Below are 18,048 nucleotides of genomic sequence, written 5' to 3' on the forward strand. Positions count from 1 at the left end.
AATTTTCTAAAAAACCGTAAGCAGTTCACCAGCGCTAATGACCACGACTCACCTCTTTCCGACGTAACGTCCGGCGTCCCCCAAGGTGCCTGTCTCTCCCCGCTCCTTTTTCTAATATACATAAATGACTTACCCACCAATGTGCTAACCAAATTAAGACTTTTTGCCGATGACTGCGTTTTATACTCTCCAATCTGTACACCAGACGACAGCATTAAACTTCAACATGATTTAAATTTAATTGTAACTTGGTGTGATAAGTCACTAATGCCGTTAAACCTAACTAAGTGTAAAATTATGTCATTCACCCGCAAAAAGAGCCCAGAAAAATTTACCTATAGCATAAAGTCTGTTCCCATTAGCCCTACCCTATCATACAAATACCTCGGAGTGCATCTGTCATCGTCGCTATCCTGGTCAACCCATATTCAAATAATCTGTTCAGAAGCTTCACGCACTCTCGGATACCTGCGCCGCAACCTAAAATTAGCCTCACCAGACATTAAAAAATTAGCTTATGAAACGTACGTCCGACCGAAACTAGAATACGCTTGCTCAATTTGGCAACCCTCACAAACATATCTAACTAACGATTTAGAAAGGATTCAGAACCGCGCTGCCCGTTTTATTTACTCCCAATACTCTAACGATATCAGCGTTACTGCACTAAAAGAATCATTGAAACTGCCGTCCCTCGAATCTCGTCGTATCATTTCTCGATTGTGTCTGATGCATGCTTTCTATTATCACCCTCAATCACGGCACGTCCTCCTTCAACCATCACACAGAACTTCATCCCGCATAAACCACAGTCACCCTATCGCACCAATAAATGGACACACTTCTGCAATGATTACTTCCTTCTTTCCCAATGGGATAACACTGTGGAATAAACTACCTGATAATATAGTCACGTGTAATAACCGCCAAATTTTCCGCAGTAAGCTAAAATGTCACATGTCACAATCTAACTGAATGTGCTGTTTTCCCTGCCAATGTTTAAATACTTTTTTTTAACTAATGTATAAACTGTCGTCACTTTTCTCTGGAAGCTTACCTTTGTACCATTACTTTTTTATTTGCATTTGGTAATATTGGCGTTTTACTTTGCATATTGTACCTTTTTTTTTTTTCATTGTTCTTTGAATGTTTACGTTTTGGAACCCTTCGAGTTTTGTTGAGTTGTTCGACATACCTTGTACGCCGCCCCCCCTTATGTAATGCCTCCGGGCCTTTAAGGTGGAATAAATGAAATGAAATGAAATGAGAAGTTACTGTGGAAAACATAGCCTATGTCTTGCGTTTCTTGAAGTACACATGGATAACAAGCACTGAGAGTAAATTGCAACCAAAGCAAGAATCAGGGGTACTACCATTTCACGGAAATCTTCACAATATTTTCTGAGCGACGAGCGATTTTTTTGTTGGTTTTCCAAAAACCTGCGACACGATGGCGAAAAACGACCCCTCGCGACAACCTTGGTGACAGCGAATCCAGTCGTTGTTGCTCAAAAATCGCGTGCATGTGGTTGGGCCTTAAAGTTTGGCAATTGCAGGAAGCGACTGTCGGTTGGTGCGGGCAGTATCGTGACCTACGCTCGCTGTGTGTTTGTAAGCTGCCATGTCTCTACATTCGCACCGTTTGTGAACCGTGCTGTGGTGCACAGATAATTAATAAGACATGTCACGCACAGATAAATATAAAAACACTACAGCTCGCAGCAGCAGGCAAAAGGGGGGGAGGGAGCGATCCGAGGTGGCGGTGGATGAATGTAGGGGATGTATTTATTATGCGAGGGGGAAAAATACAAATTTTGACGACTGAAGTTGTGAGTGTGTTTATTATGCGAGTTCGTTCATTACGGGAGTAAATGCGGTAATCTTTTGCCATCCAGTTTTTTTTATGTGTAGGCAAAATAGAGGCCCTCTACTTCAATTTTTCTCTAAAGATTGAAAATTGTACGGTGGCTATGTGTTACCCCTTTTTAACACTTTGATTCAAATTGCTTCTGGTTTCCTCAATGAGTGGGGGGTGTGACCCAGGTGTTGTCGTGGTGCTGTTGGAAGACGTCCGTGCGACCTGCCCCGTGTCAGCGTGGCGCGTTGGCGAGATACTGGCTGCTGGCAACTCGCTGCTCATAATCGCCAAAAGTGAATGCAGTCTTGCGCCAATGCACTACGCCGAAATGTGTGCCGCCGGGGGGTGAGCTTCTCCGTATCACTTGTCTCTACGCTCGAACCTCTTTTTTATAACAAAGTTGCATCTTACAAGGAAAGAAGTTTGTTATATCCAAAAATTTGTTACAAAGGTTATTCCTAGCACTGTATCGATTGCCATATGATCTTTCGTTTACTTTGTTAGAACCAATATTTCATTGCATCTGCATTCGTTGTGTCTAGCTTTGAGTGTATGACAGAGTTGCATCTTAAATGGAAATAAGCTCATTATAATCAAAATTTTTGTTATAAAGATATACAGTCGTACCCCACTACATCGAAATGAACTGGGCATGGAAAAAGTTTCGTTGCAGCAAAAGTTTTATTGAAGTGAAATCGAAAAAAAATATGGTCGACCTGACTTAGCAAAATGAAGAAACTTTGAAAATTTGCAAAGCGACAGCCGCTTCCACTTTTTCCCCAGCTGCGTTGACGCGATTCTCACACATTGATAGCGTCACCATGTTGAAAAGCATGCTGAAAGAATGGCCACGACAGCTTTCCTGAACGAACCTAACAGTTGCCCTAACACGCTAACACCAGGGCTGTCCCCCCATCAAAGGGTATCCGACAACACCAAGATCTATCGGTGGTATATGGAGCGGTGATTTATCCCTTACTGTATGCTATTCTTATCATCCTCTAGTAGCAGTTGTCTTATGTTGTTGATAACACATGTGAACAGCCAGTCTGATCAGTGAGCATATTGGCCAAGCGCGAAAATAACCAAAAGCACTGGCATCGGAAAAGGCATCATGTGATTGCTCTCAGCAGCAGCGTGTAGGAAACTAAGCTTCAGCTTCGGATTGTTTGCGGCCCAAAAGCAAGCAAGTGGCAAAACCAGGCCTGTCTCATTGTCATCGCTATCAAGCAATGGCGGCCTCCATGTTTAATAAACGGTGGCAGTTTCTAGTGGTGTCAGCACACATTTTAGACTTAGTAGATTTTCGTAGATTTTCATGTGCTGAAAATGCATGAAAATGCTAGATTGTGTTTACTGCATGGCATCAAATATGTGAGTCTAAAATTGCATTGTCAAATTTCGTTGAAGCGGAACGGCAGAATAAAAAGTGTCACTGTTGCGGCGAGAATGGAAATTTAGTTCAAGTGGTATTTATTGTAGCGGGGATCGACTGTATTTCTAACGCTATATCTATTGCAAGAGTGATCTTAATTTACTTCATTATAACTGATATTTTGTTATCGAGGTTTTAATGTATTACAGTGGGTGTTTGTTTTTGTTTGCACCACAGTATCTTACAACCTCGATACAGTGACAGATCATTAACTCAGCACATGATTACGCAGACACAAGAGAAGAAGGAACAAACCACAGTGCTGACTAGCAACTGAACATTTATTGGAAAACAAAAAACGAAAAAAGAACACTTCAACCTCTGCACTAATCTGATTACACTAGATCAAAAAAACGGCAGGTCAGCTGAACCTTGATATACCCCAGGTGTACTCTCCAACAGCATAAAAGTTAAGATATCGTGCTATCTAAGAACTTAACCTCGCTTTCAGGTAGGGCTATAAAAGGCATGCTAATGCATTGTTCGCCCTTTTTTTTTTTTGAAATTTTATGTTTCACTATTTTCTCGTGTGGTTTGATCTCTGTGTCGATATTACTTTAGCTTCATGAAAAATAGGTGCGCAATGGTACAGTGCTTCATGAAAAATAGGTGCGCAATGGTACAGTGTTGAAATGCATGTGAGTATACGTTTTTATGCAGAGAACGGCTGTGTACTAACGATATAGTGCTAATGCATACACTTGTAGATGCATTAACATTAACTTTTCTGGCTTCTTTTGAAATCAAGGAACTGGCAACTGTTTGTTCAACTTATGCCTGGGCTTCTACAGCCATGATACAGCTTTGATATACACACCCCTGTGCATTCAAACCTTATCATAATGAAGTTGCATCTGACACGAAAATAAGTGCCTTGCATAGGAAACTTCGTTATAAAGGTAATTCTTTAAACTGTATTGATTCTGAGACTACATTATAGCTAATTTGTTAGAATCCATATTTCGGTACATCCATGTTCGTTATATCGAGATTAGAGCTTAGATGGCTCACTTATTCTTATTTCCAAGCCAAACTTCCAAGTGTGCCACATTCACATCAGGGCACTGTCACGGCTGTAGACTTCTACCATTTCTCTAATCTTACGTGACGCTAGAAAGGTCGCTGTTTCAGTACTCCCATCATCCATTGCGTTATCGCAGAGTCTCTGAAGGAGGTCACGGCAGTAGACTTTCCGAGAGCCCTCTCAACATGGGAACCTCATTGGAAATGGTGTATTAACCCCCAGACAATTACCATTTAGAAGAATTTAAATCATGTGCCACTTTCATCGATAAGTTCTTTATAGCGAACCCAGTTTCATTACTTTGCAGACAGACTCTGTAGATTGATCAGTTCACCTAATCCATCCTCATTATGCGGCCTCGTGGCAGACTTCCTCCGGGACTGGTCAATGTGCTGGTCGGACCATTCGAGGGAATCCTCGGGATGGACGACGTCGGACACGTGCACGTGGTGGCTTCGCACAGTCGCTGCAGGGAGCTTCGCCAGTCCTTAGCACTGAAGTCTACCACGTCCTTGTCCAGCTACTGGGGCTGTGGCCGGTCCATAGCCGTGGTGCTAGAGGGCGCCGACTTGCACTCTGCAGCGGCGGGCATCGGCCAGTCCTTTGCCAACAGCAGTGGAAGGGTGGGTGAAGTGGTAGTGCTGGTAGAGTCTCTCACAATGCTATCTACATTTTTGCCCTTTTGCTACCATATTCAAAGAAAGAAAGAGAAGAACAAGATTGTGCAATATGTACCAAAAAATTTTTTTGCTAAATTTGTCGAGATTTATTTTCTTTGTGTGAATAAAAGTACCATTCTTTTAAGTCATTGGTGTTCTTTAATTTCACGAACTGCATTACAGAGAAAAGATAACTCAAAGGTGGCTTCAGTGAATGATAGTGCGATGAAAAGCAGCAGTATAATGAAAGTCCATATGCACATGGCTCAACATGGATAAGTATGGCTATGTCAAGTCGGGAAACACAACTACGAGTGTAGTCGCTATTGGTTCAGTGGTGGACCAATTTTCTTTGATGACTGGTACATTTGTCATCAGTTATTTGCTCAGAAAATCTCATAATGACTGCACTCTTTAGTGGTAGCGAAAGCTTTCGAGAATTCTGCACATAGTTACAATCAATCTGGAGTGCCCAACTACTCCATGGCTCATAGTCGTATCGCAGTCTTTGTGGGTAAAAAGTCCGAACCTTTAATTCCACCTCGTCTCTGGTTTACTCTGGTCCTTTTCAGGGGGAGGCGTGCGGAGTGCGAGTGTTTGTTCAGGAGTGCGTGTATGCAAAGTTCATGCCTCTGTTGAGGAAGGAGCTGCGTCGACTTCGTGTGGGTGCGGCTAACGACCGAGCCAGCGACATGAGCGTCGTCTTCGCCCAAGGTGAACCTGCGCCTCTGCCGCCGAAAGTCGCCTACGCGGAGCGGCCCGACGCTGAGGTTGGCATGGGACGATTCTCTTGCCTGCATTTGCTGCGTACAACGTAACAGGAGTTAAGGTGTGCGAATACGGACACCAGAAAATGGAATGACGCAACTGTGTGGTTCTTACCTCCTGCGCTTGTGCTTGTGTGCCTTACCTTAATTTGTGAATAATCCATGATACTTAGTGCAGTTGTCCATTGTTAATTGCTGTGAGTATATTCACAGTATTACTACAATTGTAGTGTGACAAGTGTTGTCTTTATTCTTTTTGTGCCCTGAACGAAGTGCTGTACTTTCTAGTGTAAAAACTGCCAAAAAAATACTACAAATGGTCGATCCTGATAGACCGGATCGCTACGTTTTAGGTGTTGCGCTCTCAAGGATTTGGCACACTGTCCAAAATCTACCACTGTGTTTGCCCCGCCGCGGTGGTCTTGTGGCTGAGGTACTTGGCTGTTGACCCGCATGTCGGGGGATCGAACCCCGCCTGCAGCGGCTGCCTTTTCGATGGAGGCGGAAATGCTGTAGGCTCGTATGCTTAGATTTGGGTGCACGTTAAAGAACCCCAGGTGGTCGAAATTTCCAGAGCCCTCTATTACGGCGTCTCTCATAATCATATGGTGGTTTCGTGACGTCAAACCCCACATATCATATCAATCGATTCACCACTGTGGCTTCTAAAGTGTGGCTTCACTGCACAGTGTATTTTCTTTGAATAGATGGTTTCACGAGGAGGGGGGGGGGGGGTATAGTGGATTCTTGCTGTAATAATGTCACCTGTCCAACCAGAGTGCATGCTGCAAAACATCTCTATTTGTTCATTTCAAACACTTCCAAATTTTGGAAGGTTTTGGCTTGCATTGAAGGAAATTTTAATACTGCAGTATTCATTCAAATATTTAAAGTGCTCGAATGTTTTCACTGGCTTAGTTAATTATCTACGCTATAAGTAGAACCGCTGTTTTTTTTAGTTCACCACTAAGATTTTGACACTTTTGTGTAGTCTTGGAGAGGACTTTACCAATAAGAACTTCTTTCTCAGCTTCTTTCGGCAGGTCCTTACGATGACAAGCACCCTTACCCGCCAAGGCCAGCGCTGTTTGCGGATGTGACACCGTCATCTCCTGTTGTGCTCGACTTGGTATGCTGATTTCATTGCAGTTGCAATTACAGCAGACACGGATTAAACTGAACCTAAAGGGACCAAAAGATATGTTTTGTCTAGCAAAAGCTTTAATTACTGAGAGATGAACTGGGTTACAGGATTCAGGTACGAAATTGATCGTATTAGAGGCAGTTGTCCCACTTGAGCAGCAGTTTGATTTAAGAGGTTGATGTTTTACAGAGCGTCTGCTGTTTATGGACACTTGATGATGAGTAAACTTTATTTTGATCGAGAGAAGTGCACTTTTGTTGCCACCATTGCTGTCTCGTTCTGTACAAACACCAAATCAATAGAATCACCCTGCAGGTCATACGTTGTGTGTGTGAGCGAAAGCTTTCATAGGCTGCAGATGGGTGTAGCTCAATCAGAGATTAAATGTGCTGGGACTGATTTTGTTGGGTGAAGGAGCATAAAGGAGTGTCGAAAGGGGGGTGGGGGGGGGGCTGCATTATTGTGCAGAACCTGTGATCTTTGATCAAAAGGGCACAGTCTGCACGCTGCCTCGACAGATGTCATTAAATGGCTCGTATATCATCTTACATGCGGTGCTCTCATTGTTTACTTAATGTTTGAAACAACAGACGCTTTGCTCCTTGGAGTGCCCAAATTCCCTCCTGCTGGTGTTTTGTAGAGTTATGCCTAGTCAAATCCGAAACGAGCGAGCTACTGGCCTTAAAGGGACTGTCTACCATCCTTCACTGCTTTTCTGTTTTGTGTCGCAATAAAAGTCGCAGCTTTGCTGCAAAGGTGAAGCAATGAACGCAATAGCAACAAATTGGAAGGTCACGCGCTGAATGGCAAGCAGATCGAAATGTGCCCCGCAGTTCTCACGCACAAATGATGCACGAAACGTACTCCCAGGTACAAATGAATGCGAATAAGCGTCTCAGTTGTTATTTTGCTGTGTCTGAAAAGCATGCCCTTTTCGCAAACAGAGAATGTGAAACGATTGCACTGACCTTTGTGTGCCCAGTAACTAAAACAGGAACGTTTTAGTAAAAGCCCAACGCCAGTTAAGGTGTAGGATCGTTCCACCGCGAGATAAGGGCGCGTGGGTGAGCATCCACCTTCTCTACTCTGAGGGGCAAAGTACACGTGAGAAATAAGAACGCGCGCCGTTGCGCGCCCATTGCGCCATCTTGCTGGTAATGCTGAAAACGTGACAGTTCCCCCCAATACGCGCGCCGCTGTGCGCTCATTGCGCCACCTTGCTGGTAATGCTGAAAACACGATAGTTTCCTCCCCCCCCCCTCCCGAGATGCCCTTCAACAACGGTAAGTGGTAGATATGAATAGCTTGCCATTTTGAACGGTAAACGACGATGAATGTCCACAACACTGGTCATAGGAGGTGATGACAATTGTACTGCCAGTGAAAGTTGAAAATTGAAACCTCGTGCGGTTTTTGCACAGGCATCATCAAGTTTTGTTTAATAATAAAACGAATACCTTTGTAGTCATTTAAGGCACGCAGGCATCTTTTGTTGTTCTTCTAAGTGGCGGTGAGCACAATGCTTGTGTTTCTTCGCTGTTTGCATGCAGGCAAGCAAACACATCCCCGGTAACGCCACCAGGCATTTTTTTGAATGCGTCTGAAAGAAAAGCAGAAATTACTCTCTGGTGCAACCTAAAGCTGCCTCGATTGCGTAACATGCAACTTCAATCTATACATGTTTTTTTTTTTTCTTTAGGCATAATCAGTGCCTGCAAGGACTTCTTGTCTTGCCAGTAAATTGACCACATCGCTGTTGGGTGACGCTAGCCGTGATTTTTTGTCGACTTTCAACGTCAAATTAATATTCTTTTTGTTATGGAACGAGAGCAGGCTCGTTAGCACAAACGATATTCTCATTTGCGCCACGATTGAATTTTTTTTCTAAGCGGTAGACGGCCCCTTTAATTCATAAACATTCCAGACTTGCTATTGCTTCACAGTTTCCACAAAACTGCGAATTTTGTTCCCAATCTTGTCGCCCCACTTGGCACCATCCATTGCAGGAGTCATGAGCCTGAACATGTGTACCTAAATACTTGTAATGAAGTGTTGTAACAAAATTGTGGGGTCAATGTAGGCAAAAATATGTACTGTTAATTGTTCTTCCTCCTCTTATGCAGTGTTTTTATGTGGATCATGTTGACTGTCATGAATTTAAATTTTTACAGGCTGAAGAGATGGTGTCTGATACCGTATTTTTGTGCATATAACTTGTATAAGAAATACAGGAACTTTGGAGCTTAGTCAATATGCCAGTAGTATCCAGGCTTTGATGGGTTAGGTGACTTCATAGCTACATATATGGATTTTCTCAAAAAATTTTCCGCTGTTTTTTCAGGGTGGGAGTCGTATTATCACAAAGACACAGGTACGCAGGTACAAAATAGGGCGTTTACTTTCGTAACCCAGGGGCCAGAAACGCGAACACCAGAGCACGCGCACACCGAACTACTTCGCCGTCCTCCTCAAAGGCTAGCTACTTTAGTTGCCAGCCTACCTTGCGTCGATTCCCCCCTTTCAAGAGTGACCATCCTGGTCGATTGTCTGAGATGCTAGAGGTGGCCATGAAAAAAAAAAAAAAATGATCACGTCAACGAAAAAAAAAAAAAGCCCACGCTGTTTTGGATAATAAGGAAAAAGTTCTAAGTGTTTATAACTCGCGGGCGTGGTACGGTTTCATCCGTACTACATGGACTACTTCTGGACGTGGACGTCTTCGGTTTAAACTGGTGTCGGAGCTTTGGGGAACTACCTCGTAATTCACGTCACTTTGGCAGCGCAGAACTTTGTAAGGGCCAAAGTAGCGTCGCAATAGCTTCTCCGAAAGCCCACGAGTGTCGGAACTGGTGTCCACACCCATACATAGTCACCTGGTTGATAGTGGACGTTCCTTCGGCCTTGGTTGTAACGGAGAGCGTCGATATCTTGCTGCGCGCGATTGCGGTTCCGTGCAAGCTGGTGGGCTGCCTCGGCTTTCTCGACGAAGTCGTCAACGCTGTCTTTTGCGCTGTTGTCCTGGTCTACGGGGAGCATAGCGTCTAACGGTGTTGTGACGCGACGACCATAAACAAGCTCGAATGGTGTTAGGTCTGTGGTCCCTTGCACAGTGGTGTTATAAGCAAACGTGGCGTACGGCAAAATTTTATCCCACGTTTTGTGCTCTACATCAACATACATAGATAGCATGTCAGCCAGTGTTTTGTTTAATCTCTCCGTCAAGCCGTTCGTTTGTAGATGATAAGCTGTTGTTTTCCGGTGGTTGGTGTGCGTCAGCTTGGTGACTTGTTGCAATAACTCTGCCGTAAATGCTGCTCCGCGATCGGTTATGAGAACAGCAGGTGCACCATGACGCAAAACAATGTCGTGGACAAAAAATCTGGCGGCTTCAACTGCAGTTCCTTTAGGCACAGCTTTGGTTTCTGCATAGCGAGTCAGATAATCGGTTGCGATGATTATCCACTTATTTTCTGAGGATGACGTAGGAAAAGGACCAAGAAGGTCCATTCCCACTTGCTGAAATGGTGCTCTAGGTGGATCTAAAGGTTGGAGGAAACCGGCGGGCTTTGCGGGTGGAACTTTACGCCTCTAACAGTCACGGCAGGTGCGGACATAGCGCTGAATGAATGAATACAGCTGTGGCCAGTAGTACTTCTGTCTGATGCGCGCTAATTTTCTAGCAAAGCCTAAGTGATCGGCCGAACGATCGTCGTGGCACGCCTGCAAAACTTCCTTATGCAGTGCCGTTGGAACGGCGAGGAGGAAAGTCTCCTGGCTGCTCTCAAAATTTCTCTTGTAGAGAACATTGTTCCGCAGGCAATACGTTGTTAAACCATGTGAGAGCCGGCGTGGAACGATAACGTCTTCTCCTAGAAGATGCTGGATGACAGGAAGTAGCTCAGTGTCCTCATGTTGAAGCTCAGCCATCCGCACCACATCGACGATGCCAAGAAACGGTAAATCTTGTTCAGTGTCGGATGACGTCCGGGAAATAGGAGCACGAGACAGGCAGTCAGCATCTGTATGCTTATGTCCTGATTGGTAGACCACCATTATGTCGTACTCTTGAAGGCGGAGGCTCCAGCGGGCGAGGCGGCCTGATGGATTTTGTAGATTGGCAAGCCAACAGAGCGAATGGTGGTCACTGACCGCTCGAAATGGCCGGCCGTATAGGTAGGGTCGAAACTTCCTATTGGCCCAAACGACTGGTAGGCACTCTTTTTCGGTGGTAGAGTAATTAGCCTCTGCTTTTGTGAGACTGCGGCTCGCGTAAGCGATCACACGCTCTGCGCCGTTCTGCCATTGAACTAGAATGGCTCTGATTCCTACGTTGCTGGCATCTGTGTGGATCTCGGTGTCGGCAGTGTCGTCGAAATGTGCCAGCACTGGAGCTGTCTGCAGTCGATTGCGCAGCTCTATGAAGGCTTGTCGTTGTTCTTCCGTCCATACGAAAGGTACATCTGGCCGTGTCAGTCTTGTAAGAGGTTCCGCAATTTTCGAAAATCCTTCGACAAAACGGCGATAGTACGCACAGAGTCTGAGGAATCGCTGAACAGCCTTTTTGTCTCCAGGACGAGGGAAATCGGCAAAGGCAGCCAACTTCTTCGGATCTGGTCGAACACCCCCAGGGCTCAGCACGTGGCCGAGAAACTTGAGTTCCTGATAGCCGAAGTAGCACTTTTCAGGCTTGATAGTAAGGTTCGCTCTTCTTATTGCAGTGAGGACACTTTTTAGCCTTAAAGGATGCTCGGCAAACGTGCTTGAAAACACGACATCATCCAAGTATACAAGGCACGCCTGCCACTTTAGTCCAGCTAGTACAGTGTCCATCATGCGTTGAAACGTGGCGGGAGTGGAACAGAGACCAAAAGGCAGCACTTTAAATTCGTAGAGCCCATTAGGCGTCACGAACGCAGTTTTCTCACGGTCGCCCTCGTCAACTTTAATTTGCCAGTACCCTGACCTGAGATCTTATGATGTAAAGAACTGGGCGGGGCGTAGACGGTCTAAGGCGTCATCAATTCGTGGCAGGGGGTAAACGTCGCGTTTTGTGACTTTGTTAAGCCGTCGATAGTCGACGCAGAAGCGTAGTGTGTTGTCTTTTTTTTTTTTACTAAGACAACAGGTGACGCCCACGAACTTGTCGAAGGTTGAATGACGTCACCATTCAGCACTTCTTGAACTTGACGCTTAATCACCTCTCTTTCCTTCGGGGACACACGGTATGGATGTTAAAGAAGAGGCCCCGCCGACTCCTCGGTAATAATGCGGTGTTTTGTAACAGTGGTACGCTGAACTTTCAATGCTGTGGAGAAGCAGTCCGAAAATTCCCTCACAAGGTTTAGCAGCCGCTCTTTTCGTGAATCTGGCAAGTCTGGATTAACGTGAATGCGGCTTCCCAGGTCAGCCCAAGCTTTTGCATGCGGTGAAGTCGTATCCAATGCGACGATATCGAAAAAGTCAGCGATTTCACTGAGGAAAGCGACAGTAGTCCCTCTAGGGACGTGCTGAAACTCATTGCTGAAGTTGGTCAGGAGAACTCGAGAGCGTTTATTCTCTAACCGAACAAGGCATCGGGCTATGCATATGTTTCGTTTGAGCAACAGTGGGATATTTGCCTCTGCGATACCTTCATAGTCGTTGAATTCATCAAAAACGTCGCAGGCTACCAAGGTGAACACGCTACTCTTCGGCGGTAACGTGACGTCATCGTCAACAATTCTCAAAGCATTGATGTAACTGCCGTGAGGGTTGCGCGCTAAAGCGTGTGCCGTAGAAAACGTCACCTGCGACTCTTTCAAATCAATCACGGCTCCATTATCACGCAGAAAGTCCAGTCCGAGAATTGGGTCTCTCGAGCAACTTGGCAGTATTACAAAATCTCCAAGATACGTAAATTCGTGAATACTGACTCGCGCTGTGCACCTCCCCACCGGAGTGAGAAGATGGCCTCCTGCCGTACGTATCTGCGACCCAGCCCACTGGGTAGAAACCTTCTTCTGCCTGCAGGCAAGACCCATGCTCATAACAGAAGTGTCTGCTTCAGTGTCAATTAGCGCCATTACTTCTTCTTCGTCCACAGTTACCGCAATGTTTGATGTCACCACTCTTTTGTTCTACGTTTGACTGCGTCTGTACATCTTTTTGCTGCCGTCGCTGTCGTCGTAGTGGAGGATCTTCCGTAGAGTCAGCGTCAGCGGCCTCACCTCCGGAGGTCGCTGAACTCGGTTTTCCCGACTTGCGGGACTGGGTGAACGGCGTCTCGGAGCGCAGCGTGAATAGGCTGGGCTCGGTGACCTGTAGCGAGCAGGCGATGACGAGCGAGGCTCTTGTGACCGATGTTCGATACTGCAACGATTGGAGATAAAACTCTCTATTTCCTGTGGTCGCTCACCAGGTCGTGGACGAGGGGCATTAGGTGAAAATCTACGGAGACCCACACAACGGTATGGACATGTTCGATAGACGTGTCCGGCTTCCCCGCAGTGGAAACAAAGAGGCCTGTGGTCGTATGTACGCCAGATGTCACTCTTTCTCGGTCTTGCTTCGGTGATCAACGGTAAGCTGCGAGGACGGAAGCCTACCTCCATTTGCTGAGCGTGTCGCTCATTGGGGTAAAATATGCTAGTTGAACTGCATGATGGAGGACATCGCACTGCTTCCGCGTAGCTCATCTCGACGCAGTGCCTCTGTTGTGGCACCTCGGACGGTTGGGGAGCGTGAACGGCTTGCTGTAGCTTGGCACGTACCATCTCCGCAATGGAGAGCTGCTCTACAGGTGAAGCAGTCACCTGCATCTTTTGTAGCTCTTCCTTAATGAGAGCTCTGATAAGCTCTCGCAACGCGCTGATGTCATTGCCGAGAGTGACAGAAGTGACCTCACTTGGGTGTACACCACGGTTATACTGCCTGGCACGCTATTGAAGGGCCCTCTCCATGGCAGTGGCTTCCTCATGGAACTCCGTAAGTGTCGCAGGCGGGTTTCGAATCCGGCCAGCAAAAGTCTTTTCTTTAACACCACGCATTAGGTGGCAAACTTTCTTGGATTCGGACATAGAGGGCTCCGCACGCCTGAAAAGCCGATCCATGTCCTCTACGTAAGTCGTCACCCTTTCGTTAGGGCCCTGATACCTTACCTCTACAGCACGCTCCGCTGTCTCTTTCCTGTCCTCTCAGGCAAATGCCTTGAGGAACTGCCGGTGAAACTCATCCCATGACGTAAGCGCTGCTTCATGGTTCTCAAACCACGTTTTCGCGGAGTCCTCCAGGAAGCAGTACACATAGCGTAGCTTACGCTCTGGGGTCCAATCGTTGATGACGGCGACCCGGTTGAAATGCTTTAGCCAGTCGTCGGCATCTTCAAAAGCAGCTCCGTGAAATGTCTTCTGCGTCTTGGGCTGGTTGATAACCAGGTGCGCTGGTGCTGGCGCGGTGACGTTAGGCGGTGTTTGATTCATAGTCCTCTGACGTTCAGGCAGCAAACCGTGCTGTGGCTTGAGTCCTTGGAGACGACGGCTGGAACGTGCGTGCACAGGGGTAAGCTTAGCTGAGCTACTCGATGGACTTGCGTCAGGGGTGCTCTCAGGGGACCGTATAATTTACCGTACCCAGCACTTTCACCAGAAAATGCCACAAAGACACAGGTACGCAGGTACAAAATAGGGCGTTTACTTTCGTAACCCAAGGGCCAAAAACGCGAACACCAGAGCACGCGCACACCGAACTACTTCGTTGTCCTCCTCAGAGGCTGGCTACTATAGTTGCCAGTCTACCTTGTGTCAATATTAGGTTCCAGTTGTTCATGAGAAGAATGAATAAAGGCATGCGATAACACCGACCAAAAGCGGGGCATTAGGTTTGTGTTGTCCCAAGAACCTCGACTAAGCACTTGAGAACACATATTCGCCATGCAGTGTCTGTGAACACAGAAAAAAAAAGTAACAAGGCTGCCATTTACATCTGCAGCATCATTTTATCAGTGTCAGCAAGGCCGTTAGCAAGTCATTTTTAGAAAAGCGTACGGAGACTTGGCAGATTATTTGGGCCCCACAGGGTGCGTATAGGTTTGAGCGATAAATCTTTCTTTGATAGGTGGGCTAGCCACTCTTGGGCTGTGTTGTTCAATTGCTGATCACAATTCGATTTGCAGTAACAACAAATTAATTTTGATAGAGGCAAAAGTGCAAGAACTCCTCTTCTAGTTTGCATAAAAACTAAGGAACCATAAGTGGTAAATGTTAATAAAGAATTTGCCACAATTTCATGTCACATGAAGTGAAACCTCATCAGATGGAGTAGTATCCACTATGAAAATAGACTTGTTATACAGTCAACTGCCGATTTTTCGGACCCTCTAAAGAGCGAAAAACTGTCCAAAAATTAGGGCAGTCCGAACAAATGAATGCAAGAAAAAAAAACATTACTGATAATTTTCAATGCAAGCAAAAAAATGCACCATTTAGCTAATATTTCTCAATGCAAGCAAAAAATGCACCACTTTATTGATATTTCTAGGATCAAGAGGGTCAAGCTCGAAGTACCAGACTTCCAGAACTCTGCCAAAGCATCAGTGGGGTGGCTCTGAAAAGAGCCGTTAAAGAAAAATGCATGCAGCCGACAGCGGGTGCCATCAGGGCAGTCAATGTTAGAGCTGCAGTGGCTTGAAAAACATGTTGATCCTTGTTTGAACGGCGTTCCGCATGCATGTGATCACATTCTTCTTGATCTGAGCAAGGGTCATGTCATTACTGTACACCGATGACAGCGTCATCAATGCTCGCATCAATTCGGCAGTCGCAGATGGCCCAGGCAATGGTTTCTCTTTTTCGACATCGGAGTCGTCTGAATCCACCATACTCTGATGGACTATTTCGTCGTCGGTTAGCTCTGCGCAGAAGCCGAGCTTGTTATCAGCGTCGACGAACCGCTCAAAAGTTATTTACGTGGGCATGGAAGCACCAGCAGAGCGGAGGTCGTTGATAATATCGTCCATGAGAGGGCACAAGTCAGTCACGCTGTCGCTTTTTTCAGGCAAGTCTGCTGCCTCTGTGTCGAGTACGAAGCCCGCGTGGCAAAAGCAGTTGCGTAGCGTGTCTTGTGTTACTGCCTTCCATGCGTCCGCAAGCATTCCGACAGCAGACCGATAGTGAACGCTGTAGCCTTTCCCGTTTTTTGAGCACAGCACCATGCGGTTGAGTATACGTGAACGGTACAAAAGTTTCAGATTACGGATAACGCATTGGTCTATCGGTTGGAGGATCGCAGTCGTGTTGGGCAGCATGAATTCCAGCTGGATAGCCTTCAAGTTATTGATGTGACCATGAACAGCGCAGTTGTCAAGGAAGAGCATAACATGTCTGTTCTGTTGTTCAAATTTTCTGTCCAACCTGTGAATGTAACTCTCGAACAACTGCTGCGTTACCCATGCCTTTTTGTTGGCTTCATATAACACTGGCAGCGTTGCCCCTTTAAAACACCTCGGGCTCTTGGACTTCCCGATTACTAACAAAGGAATTTTCTCTCTGCCAGACATGTTGCTGCCGACAGGAACGGTCAGTCGTTCTTTGCTATGCTTGCCACCATGGCATGCGTCACCACCAAAGCCTGTGTTCTTTCCGGCAGCAGCTTGTAAAACAAGCCAGTTTTGTCGCAGTTGAAAATGTTGTCAGGAGAGAACTGCTGCAACAAAGACTGGAGTTTTCCACTGTGGTACTGCGCAATAACTGCACTGTGGACGGCGCTGCTTTCGCCACACATCTTCTTGAACTTGAAGTCATTCCGATGCTTAAAGTTTCTCAGCCATTCATCACTGAACTTAAAATCCGTGATTTCCATTCGAAGCGCGAGAGTTTCCGTTTTTTGTTTTAAGATGCAGCCCGAGACTGGCAACCGTTTTGCAATCATTAAATTAAGCCACACGATGAGAGCGTCCTCAAGCTTTGGATGAACACCTTGGCTTGCATTCATCTTTTGGGCACCAGACGGTTTTTCGACCGCTTCCAAGATCTTATCTTTGTTTTTCAGGAAATCGGAAACTGTTTGCTAAATGCCGAACTCCTTGCTGACGTCAGCCTGCGATCGGCCACTCTTCACTAACTTAATAATGGTGGCTTTCTTCTCCATCGTTAACCGATGGTACTGTTTCTCGTGCTTTGATGCCATCGGCGAGGACGACGAAGGCGGAGTGGGGGCCATTGCAGGCAAGCGAAATCCTCATGATGTGAACAAAAGAGTTTGCTGACGAGTGTCGAAGCACCTAGGCTTAGCGTTGCAAAGTACACTTCGCACGATCGCACAACTACGCACTAGGCTAGCCAAACACCATGTGGGCTGCGTAAACAAAACGGCACGACGACAGGCGACGGTGCCTTGGGTACTCCGGAGGTGGCACTGGTAAACACTCAAGATAGCCAGCGTGGCCAGACCAAATCGGTGTGTGATGGTTAGTTCTAGTTCTAAGTGGTGAAACGCTTAGCGAAAACGTTGCGCGGGAAGCCAGAGTGGCACCCACGAGCACAAGCGCTAAAGTGAAAGGAACTTTATTGGCGCCAAAAAATTTCCAGGTGGATAGTTTCGATTGTCAGCGAAGCACCCTTGCACGATAAACACGGCCAGTGTTAGGAATCTCGGAGGCCGTGTGTGTTTCTCCGCTAACGATCAACGAGTCCAAGCAATAGATGCCGCCACAGTAGACCGGCGCACTCATTTATGCGATCGTAATTGCGTGTGACGCAGTTGTGGTGGTTTCCATTGGAGGTCAGTGCTGGTTTCTGACCTTCCATCATGTCAAAAAGTCCGGGAAATTGGACTCCGGGGGGTTCGAGCGTCCAAAATTTCTGACTTCCTTATACATTGATTCTATGGGGCTTGTGGCGGTGCCGCGAAGATGTCCGAATTATCGGGCATGTCCAAAAATTCGGGGTCCGAAAAATCGGCAGTTGACTGTATTTGAAAATTCATTTTATGTTTATGTTCACAGTGCTATAAGAGTGTCAAGACTATTTTTTTTCACTTCATTTATTGACAGTTTGTTGTGTCAACTTTGTTGTATTAATGTCTGATTGACCATGGCTCGGCTTTTGCATGTAATGCAGCGACACTTGTTTAATTTTAATTTATTCAAATCACCTGACTGACTTCTAGCATCATGTGAGGAAGGGAG

General features: G+C 46.1%; 1 protein-coding gene across 1 annotated transcript in view; it reads left to right on the top strand.

Annotated features, from left to right (window-relative positions):
* The window catches only part of LOC119163921 (aldehyde dehydrogenase family 16 member A1-like), a 75,897-nt gene that overhangs the window by 11,520 nt on the left and 46,329 nt on the right, over positions 1–18,048 (top strand). Inside the window, exons 4-7 of the mRNA XM_037415989.2 lie at positions 2,044–2,203; positions 4,685–4,940; positions 5,549–5,746; positions 6,774–6,872. Coding sequence (XP_037271886.2) covers positions 2,044–2,203; positions 4,685–4,940; positions 5,549–5,746; positions 6,774–6,872 — 713 coding nt within the window. The remainder of the gene's footprint in view (positions 1–2,043; positions 2,204–4,684; positions 4,941–5,548; positions 5,747–6,773; positions 6,873–18,048) is intronic.

The sequence above is a fragment of the Rhipicephalus microplus genome, chromosome 8 (genome assembly GCF_043290135.1).
Source record: "Rhipicephalus microplus isolate Deutch F79 chromosome 8, USDA_Rmic, whole genome shotgun sequence".
NCBI classification, from domain to species: Eukaryota; Metazoa; Arthropoda; class Arachnida; order Ixodida; family Ixodidae; genus Rhipicephalus; species Rhipicephalus microplus.